General features: G+C 30.9%; 2 protein-coding genes across 2 annotated transcripts in view; one reads left to right on the forward strand and one right to left on the reverse strand.

Moving 5' to 3' along the window:
• LOC108693334 overlaps positions 1 to 2655 on the reverse strand; it is a 42178-nt gene extending 39523 nt beyond the window's left edge. Inside the window, exon 1 of the mRNA XM_018202226.1 lies at positions 2496 to 2655. The gene's annotated coding sequence lies outside the window, so the exon portion shown is untranslated. The remainder of the gene's footprint in view (positions 1 to 2495) is intronic.
• Positions 2656 to 5157: 2502 nt separating this feature from the next.
• Positions 5158 to 10252, forward strand: part of LOC108693406 (angiotensin-converting enzyme) — a 58617-nt gene continuing 53522 nt past the window's right edge. Inside the window, exons 1-2 of the mRNA XM_018202324.1 lie at positions 5158 to 5370; positions 8336 to 8563. Coding sequence (XP_018057813.1) covers positions 5314 to 5370; positions 8336 to 8563 — 285 coding nt within the window. The 5' untranslated portion in view covers positions 5158 to 5313. The remainder of the gene's footprint in view (positions 5371 to 8335; positions 8564 to 10252) is intronic.

Genomic DNA, 10252 nt, shown 5'->3' on the forward strand with positions numbered 1-10252 from the left:
ATTTAAATAATATTATTATTATTTAATTATTCATTATTTATCATCATTTATTATAAATTTAAATATAATATTTAAAAAACTTGGCGTTTTAACCAAAATTAACTAAGGTTTGAATTTTCTCTAATATAAATTTTTAATAAAATTTTTTTTCTGATTTACAATATTTATTATCTTTAAATCAAATACTTTTCTCTAAATGTGCAGATAAAGACAATTATAAAGAGAAATTAATTAAAGAAAAAAATCTTGAAATTGTTTGCCAATACAATTGGCGTCATAAACTATAATAACAGTAAACTATAATAACAGTAGTTTGAAATAATTATCTACAATTTTAAAAATAATGTAGCCATACTTGATCAAATGATAGCCGTAAACTGTTAAAGATGCTAATCTTTTTTTTCTAGCTTGTAGTTCGACGCAAAGTAAAAATAGCGTGAGTTACGAATAATGTTCGATGCAGTAAAGCTTAAGATAAACTATATGAGCCATATTTTCCTATATTATACAATACGATGTAAGAGAGGATTATGTAAACGAATATATCGGGCTATGTATACATGCGAACGGCATCAATACGGGATATGCAGATACACGTATGCACGTAAGAACTTCGCCATAACAGCTCCAAGGACTCATAAAATGGCATAGACCATTCGCAGTTACATTCCAGATCGTCGTGGGACTATCCTCTTAGCCTACTTGGGCGCGGTTGTTTACGCTGCTTTACTGCGAGCTACCATCGTATTAATCGTGATCGTTACGAATAACCCTGCGCGGTCGCCAGGGCTATTAAAGAGAGTGCCGATCATGAAAGCTAAGTGGAACATATAGTTCAAGATCAACTACCGCGCGAACGCGCTTCGCGAGAAACGCTCGTGTACAATATACGCGGACCGATTCATATCTGCGTTAACTTTATGAGTGTAACACTTGTATATATATTGCGTAACGCACGTTGCACGAATATTATCCGCAATTTACATGTTTTTCTTCTTTTTTATTAGCTGTGACATCCAGAACGGATTGCAAGAATATAAAATTTTTTTTGTAATATTGTTCATCGTTTGAGTTTTTCACATAATTCATTATTTTGACGGAATTATTTTCAGATCTGTATCTACCAACATTTTAAAATATTTTAGTAAAATTTTTTTTCCGTATAAACTCCTCGCTAAATTTAAAACAAATTGAGTTAATGATTTTAAACGTTTTTTTTTACATAATAATTTATTCTCTCTTATTTTAAACAATGGCGCCACAATTCCCAAGAGAAAAAGAGGTCGAATGGAATCAGGAAATGGCACATGTCGCGCTGTCTCGATGAGCGTAATTACGCGAGACATGAATCATCTCATAATGCTGGAAATTGCATAGGAATCATTTTTAAGTCGACGTTTCGCGAAACCTATTCATCGATGTTTCATCCGACACGCCCTTCGGCGATTCATCTGTACGAATCGTATGTGCAGACACATCACTCGTGATTTCTGCAACTTTTATGTCTGTTCAGTGTAAGTGCTATATTTGCCCATGCATATAGAATATTCTGCAATTATCATATAAGACTTCAACAGCATATTTTAGAAATTAGAGTCGAAGATCCTTGTACAATAAATATGGAAGTCGCAATTACTGTTGATCAAAGTTGGCGAATAATATCGCGTAGAGTTCGTGTGTTTAAAATTGCGATCATTAAGCTGGTAAGCGAGCGCGAACAAACACGAATGAGCAACGTGTTTCAATGAGCAACGACACCGGTCGCAATTATCGAAGCGAGTTGTTTATAGAAGATTAGAATCAACTTTATGTAATACATTTCTAGATATCAATCTATTTTTCACCTATTGATCACTTATTAATTCTTAATTCAATTAAAGAAATTGATTTATGTTATTAATTTTAATTATGTATAATAATAGGCTAAAAAGTAGGTTTAAATTTAAATATACAAAAAAAATCTCAAAAATATCAATTTCAAATTATTACTCTGAATTACAAGATTTTCTTTAAAGTTATGAATAGTATTTCGAAAGTAAATAGTAGAAGATAATGAATAATTACTTATTTTGAATATTAAAAGCATTATTGTTTAGTGCTTTTTCAATACTCGAAGTAATTTCTAGTACTTGTTAAATTAGTTAATGTTAAATTGGATTTCTGTATAAGAATTGGACATAACCTACTCTCTTGCAAAAAAATCATTCTATCATCACTTTCATTGAAAAACTTAGATGTTTTGAAAACATATTCTTTCATTATAATTTATAATGAAGAGTTGGCAGAACGAATAAATAAATTATCTTTGCTAGATTTCCCTGATAAAAATTTAAAGAAGACAGTGATTAATTACTTGTTTTAAATATGAAAAGTATTATTGTTTACAAAATAATAGTTTCCAGTAATATTACATTAATTAATAATTAGATTACGGTAAGACTTGGAAATAACTTAACCTAACCTCTCTTTTGCAAAAATCATCATTTTCACTTCACCTAATTGATTTCAGAGTTCTCCTGATTTCTTCTTCCCTCTCGTTCTTCTTCATCCCTCGTTATTCAATTACGGAAACATAACTGACTTACAATCAACTGAAATACGACGATACTTTGCACAATATTGTTAATCACTCGCGGCACACTTCACTTGACTTCATTATGCTAGAAAAACAAAACGTGAAAAAGACACAATCACGCACAAAGCTATATTCGCTCGATACCCGCGGCATCTCGCAAACTAACGCGATAAATAAACCTTGAATGATAAAGAGTTTTCGCGTCGCCGATGGTACACGAACATTTCAATTTACGCACTATGCAGTCTTGACAGATAAAATCATACTCTACTTGCTAATTAAAGTGCGTCGCGACACGCGCGACACTCAACATCGATCTGCATTCGTGACATGTTCCATTAATAATTCCAAAAATTTGAAAGCCATGTTCGCGCAATTTCGCTCTACATTTCAAATAATGAAGTCGGACTAATTAAACTCGTGGCGCAATATCAATAATTCAGTACTACAAGCGCGTAATATACTTCGAGCGCATAAATTCCGCATATTATTGAGGAAGAGTGCATATTAATAAACTATAGCTTTCCATTGTTTAAAGCACTGATGTGATTGATATTTATATTTTGCATTTCGACTCGAAATTGGTGAGTAAATGTACAAAATATACAAAAAAAAGGGAAAAAAAAATTGAAATGTGCGACGCGTGATATATTCAAAGAAATAACGATTATATGAATAGTTAATGAAATAATTAAATTTATGAACCTTTAAGTAAAATCAGATACCTGTTTCAAGAAACAACTATTGCCTTAACAAGTTTACGTCCGAGCTCGAGAATCGATTAATCATATCGATTCATTAATTATATATTAATTATATGATATCAATAATTTTTTTTTTTTTATTACAAAATCATACCTGTTGTAATTTCCCACTAAATAATATAACTGTATAATATACAACAATATAATGTAACACGCGTATATTATAGTTATATTGTTGAGGAAATTAGAACTAACAGATATATAACATATCACATATAATTTTGTGTTTGCTGGGTTTATTCTGATCGAGGTGTATATAAAGCGACGTCTGCCGAATGTCTACTATCTACTATCTATCTACAAGTCCCACCTCATAAATGAAGATTGACAAGGTTGCTATTCGACACAATTTCGTTCCGTTGGTCAAATAAAGAACGCCACGCGCGAATCAATATGTCGCTATGAAATAATTAAACGTTTAAATCAAAAAAAGATTAGAGCGTACATTGAAAAAAAATTATTATATTTTAATAAATATTTTGTTTAATAGTAATGCCGAGTCAATAGAAATCGTAGCGCTCATAGAATCTTAATCATAGAGTCTTAAATCGTAGAAAATTAAACAATTACAGTCCAAGAAAAGAATAATCAATTATGATTGGCCAATTTTCTACGACTTAAGACCTTACGATGGCTACAACTTCTATCGTAGACCACGTATAAGTAAATATTTACTGAATGTTAACATATATTTATTTGATAAAAGGCCCATTAACCTTGATTTAATTATTATTTTTTTCATTAAATAAATATTTACTTACTATAAGTAAATATTTATCTGTAAATATTTAAACAAATATTTATTAAGATATAGTAAAAATTGTTTTTTAGTGTATACTGTGTCCACAAAACCGATCGATAAAAACTGGACAGAACATGAAGACGGTCTCTAGTTTTCTCTATTAAGTAGTAATAATAAAGCACGAAATTTTTATTATCTTAGTAATAAACAATGGAGTCTTTGTTTCTGTTATAAAGATGCATGGATTTCATCTTCCATTGTATGACTTAAATGGACATCGCAGAACAAGAATCATAATGAAACTTCCACTTATTCATCATTTACCGTGAATTAAATTATCAAATTCTTAATGTGTCGTTTATTTAAATCTTAACGTGTCGTTTATTTAAATCTCACGAAGAATAAATCTATTATTTTTATTTTAAGCGATTTCTACACTTTACCGATCCGATATCACTCTTTTCTATTTTGTAGTTTCAAAAATAAATCTTTAATGTTTACAGAGAGTTGCAAAGAGCAAACGCGCTTCAATAGACAATGGGTCTCATTGAGAAGAGTCGGCGAATGACTTTTGTCAACGTGAGAGCCTCAAATTGTCGCAATCGACCGATTGGCCCTGTCTGTCGTCATTATTTGGCGATCCTGTGTTTCTGTTTACCTCTAATTTATTTACCCTTAATTCTTCCACTCCCCTCAATCTAATAGTACGTGAAATTTCTTATTGTTTTTTGCTGTCATGGAGACAGAAAGAATTTTTAAACAACAAAATCCTTTTCGCCAACTATCCTCATAAATTTTCTTAATCCTTATCCATATTCATAGTTTTTAAGTTGATTTTCTTAAAGGGGAAACCAGAGTTTCGACCTTTAAATGCGATAGAACAAAGTCATTCGTCTTCTCGTCCTCGGCTACTTCCACCTACTCCCACGACAATCTGTCTAAGCAACAGCGACAACGACGAACCAACGACACGAACGAGGTGTGCGCGAATCCCCCACCTTTTTCGCTACGGATGACCTCCTCGTGGTCGCGTTCGAACAGCTTCGTAGGGATAAATGTACACTTGGCGTCGTCCACGAGGCTTTTAGCGTCGGCAGAACAAGACCATCACTCGTGTTAGTCGTGCTCGATTGGTGGAACGGAATTTCGTACGACGAGGAGTTTTGTTGCGTGTACCTTATTGATTATTAGTAAATTATCATTATCGAGGATTGAAAGGATTTTCAACTTTCATGAAGTTTGCCTTCAGTGGAACCGGCGGGATGTTGGACCGCGTCAGTTGCAGCTTCGTAAGTCTTCGTTGAAGCTGATGGGGTGGCTATCTTCTGATTTTAACATTAGAAGGATGAAAATCATTCATTATTTTTACAAATATCGCAATTGCGTGGTCTTCAATCATCGTAATTTTATTCAGTGAAACATTGCAAAATTTAAAAACTATTAAAAAATTAAGTGAGCTACGATTAACTAAAAGAAGATACTGCATCTGTCGAAATAATAAGTGCGCTCCTTCTAATGTTAAATGTCGTGAATGTCTCCAATGTATGTACGAATGTGTTTAATAAATTAAATTGGCAATTTAAATAGCAAGAGAGTCTAAACATGAATCTGAAAGAGTGTTAAAACTGTGTGTGTCAACATTTTTCATACAGTAATATCCCGAATATATCAAGATGTTCAGGTATTAGTCATATAAAAACAAATAATTTATTCTTTAATCATTCTTTTGCTTATAAAAAAAAACTTTTTTTCGCCTAATAACTGTTTGTATAATTGAATCATCTCGATAATTCTTCTTATCCGATATTTCTTTATAGATGAAAATCATAATAATTTGCTTAAAATTTTTTTGGATTTGTCTGACAAATGCAAACTTATAAATATTATTCATCAAGTAATTTTATGCTATAATTGTCAGTAATTACAATACAGATTCGAAATGATTATTTTGGTTATACAAGATGTAATACCAAGTCATTACCGATATTCCGATATAATGAATAAAAATATGAATCTATCCAGGAGGAGGAAGGAGAATATTGCTTACATTGTATTATCCGAATAAATTAATTTTTTTATTGTTTCAATATGAAAATTATTTAAATAGTTTCATATATTATGTAACACCTTGTAATTTTCAAATTAATATGACGGATTTTAAGATAAGAGAAGTATAAGAAAAATCGTTGAAAAATAGAGGCAAGGTTTCTTGGCATTTATGAATCATCTCCATTCTTCATTAAATCATAATGCATGATATTATCATATAACAATTACATGTAACGATGATCTCGTTTGTACGATCAAGTACGCTTAAATTATTTTCCATAAATCTCATTATAATGAAATCTCATTATTGATTGTTATAGTTACAATATTATATTGTTGATTTACAAAGAATATTTATTAAATTATTATTTATTAAAATACGCTTATTTTAGCAGAAGCAATTACTTTTTAGTCAAAATATCATAAAATACTAAATCTCGTAGGTGCATATTAAAAAATAGAAAAGATATTCTTCAATAAGCACAATTGTACCAAACCAAGGTCATCGCATCTCGATCAACCACAAGTGACCTACTACTGTGCATAAGCAGATACCTTTCATGTTGGGAGGAAGTACGTAACGCGAAGACGTAACACGTGACCGTGAGACCAACAAATGAATTGCGCATAAATGCTCTGCTCATAATATCATGACGTGATTTAGAGAAACAATGAAATTTCTATATTAACTTGTAAGAGAGTCAGAGATCCCATAATAATAATCTGAGTGCGGTAATTTTTGGCACGGTAATTCCATTTACGCGAAGGCTCCATCACTTCATGAATTAACTATAATTATTTTTTTGCGAAAGAAAGCTAAACTCATTAAGGGAGACCAGAGATGAAAGTAACACAGTCAAACACGTTTATATTGTGCATTTAAACTATGATCTCCAAATTCGACTTAAATTATTTAAGCCCTTTGCTATAAGTTGAGAGGTAATCCAATGACTTTAGGTTAAGCTTCTTTGATATCCTTACCTGAAATTGAAACCGCCTATAATTTTGAAGTATACTCACATTAATTAATTACTTACAACCATCAAATTGTCCATCTGAAAAAATTGTTTTGGATATACTCGCAATGTTACATTTTTTTCTGTTATTTTAAACTCTAATCTATCCCTATTCCGTGTATACGTTGCTGTATATTTTATTTGATTAAAAATAGAATAGATTAGAATATTTTTATATCGATATAATTGACAGCTTTATCGATATTATCTTTTTTTCTTGATGTCAATAATTTATAAGTAAATAAAGTGCATTCCATAATATAAAAATTATTTAAGATTTTATTTTTTATTATAGTTCGGTGATGGTCGTAAAAAATAACATTGTAAGGAAAGTATGAAATTCGTAAAGTTAATAGCGATTTATTACCGAAGGACATTACCCAGTCTAAGTCGTTCCTTTGAACGCCACATTTTCTTCTTGATCGATATTTCAATCAAGCTAAAAAGCTCGAAAATATTTACCTTCTAATTCATATATCAAAATAAACAGAAATAGCGAACGTGATCAAATAAATTATTACGTGAATAATCCAAATATTTCAAACGATTAGCCGAAGGCTAAACATGAGACATATAAGCGAAATTTAAGTGTACTCTCATGGCAACGAAATAAATTGACACACGCATGCGGCCAAGTTCATCAACCTTATCGACCTTACTCCATTTACTAAAATATCAGAAATACATAAAGTATGCCAAGTATTGAACAACACATAAATTAAAGTAAAGTAATAAATAAAAACTAATTAATATAAAATTAGATTTAAATTTTGTAAAAATTTTATTGAAATAATGAATGCTATTTTAGAAAAAAAATATTTTTTTGAAAAAAATGGTAACAGGAAACTACTCAGGTTATCGCTTCTCAGCATATGTAAATTAAAATCTAAAAAATTACCTCTACTCTCAAGACAACCCTTTAGTGAACAAATCAAATAATCACAAAACTATACTTTCTCTAAAATGTCAAAAAAATTCATTGAAGAAGAAGATATTTTATACCGTGTGCATTGTAATTTAATACTTCCTTTACTATTTAATCGGAAATTAATAATAAGATTACGATTTAAATCTGTCACATTATATTTTTAGTATGCGTAGATTACACAAGCGTTTTTGTGTATGTATTTGCTTAAAATAAAGGGAAATCTGTACAAAACTATATTATAACGAATGTTTTTTTATTTAGATAAGATGGACAGTCCTTTTACTCTGTCTATTATCGGCAGTTTCCGGTCAATTGGACTTACCGCCCTACAGAGACGAAGATGCTACCCGACAACTACCACCCAATGAAATAAATTACCAGAACATCCTAGCTAGATTAGATTTCCTAGGTGCAGAGAGATGTAGCGCTAATGTGATAGCTCAATGGGCATACGAAACTAATGTCAACGAATACACGCAGCTGCAAGCGGTAAAGTATCACTAAATTTAAACTCTATTCTTTTAAAGAAGAATGTTTTAATTTTATTAAATAAGAATTTTAATTTATATGATATTTTATCTTATACATTAAACAAATTTTTATAAATATTTTATTTAAAAATATTTTGTTGTGATTGACTTTAACTTAAACAGATTCGGAACTTTCTCGTTAACCAGACTGACAATTTCGAAACTTTAAAACGCACAAACCCGCATGGGTTACTCTATTTGCATTTATTTAGGCTATCTTATGAAATACGATGTTTTCGTAGGAACGTGTCGATGATACAGCAAATTCACGAGTATTGGAAAAATTCGTTTTGTTTATAATGTAGATGATAACATAGAAATAAGATATAAATTAAAATTTAAAAGAACAATACTTAATCGAAAAATAGCAGAAACTGACTTTATCATCCAACTTTATGATAATCCATATGAAATTAAAAATTAAAGCTCAGAGTATACAAGTATACAAACATATCTTTCAAACATCACAATAAAACATCTTTTACGCATATCGGTGCGGTAATTATTGTTGAAGTTAAAAAAATATTAGATAAAGAGATTAAAGAAACTACTGAAGATAGTGTGCAATTCTAAAATAATTTAGAAAGGCAGAGTTTTTTTCAACGTTGTAATAAAGTGCAGCGACAACCGTGGAAAACGAGTCACGTACAATTGTATATTTCTCATCCACCCTGTACGAAATGAGGAGACCTCGACCTCCTCTCGGCATCTTCCCGCGAGAGTCTTCATGGCATCCGCACACATTGACTTGTCAATCGGTTGACAAATCGCCTGTGCATCAACATTACCTCGCTGCCGACGATTTTCCCTGGCATGAGACATGCTCGCATTGTCCACGAAAGGCCGAACGCCTCCGCGGGAAATCTTCCCAGGCGATGGCATTGTCGTGATAATCATCCTGAACGATTGTGCAATACGGTTAGCCGCCCCGTATCGCCGGGAAACAGGAGTTTTGTACTTTTCAATGCGAAGCCTCATATCGCGTGATGTTAATGATAATTAAGGCGATCATCGTTTCCCTTTTTTTACGAAGAACGTCGATGTACATTGAACCATTGCTTCACATGGAAGCTCTATATAAATCGATGAAAAAGAAACTGGACTAGACCTATATAAACTTGAATATTTATCTAATTCAAATTTGATCTCTATCACCTTCAAAATAGTTTCCTACATTTAAACAGTGATCCTACAATATCTCTCTAAATAATATTTATTTAAGTACTTATGCGATCAGTCTAGATGTCTTTCTCGTATTGAAGAACTAAATAAATATTCAAAATTTTATAGCCTCTCAATCAATTTCTTTTTAATTAATTTATATATTAATCTTTAAAAAGTCTTTTTTTTTAATTTTACAGTTTTTCCTTGAATGAGATTTATTATAATTTATTATTTCATTGTATTTTTTTGCTTCAAAATACGATACTGTTTTAGCATCATTATAGTGACTTTGTGTTTTATAAAGATTAATGATTAGTCATTGAAATTATTTATGAATCAATTGATTTTTTGTATTAGTAACAAATAATTATAAAATAGTTAATTATACACACACACACACACACACACACACACATATATATATATTTTTTTAATTTTTTGACAGCGAACACATGAGCTGTAATAATCTCACAGTAATCAGAGA

This window comes from Atta colombica, unplaced genomic scaffold, assembly GCF_001594045.1.
Source record: "Atta colombica isolate Treedump-2 unplaced genomic scaffold, Acol1.0 scaffold9, whole genome shotgun sequence".
NCBI classification, from domain to species: Eukaryota; Metazoa; Arthropoda; class Insecta; order Hymenoptera; family Formicidae; genus Atta; species Atta colombica.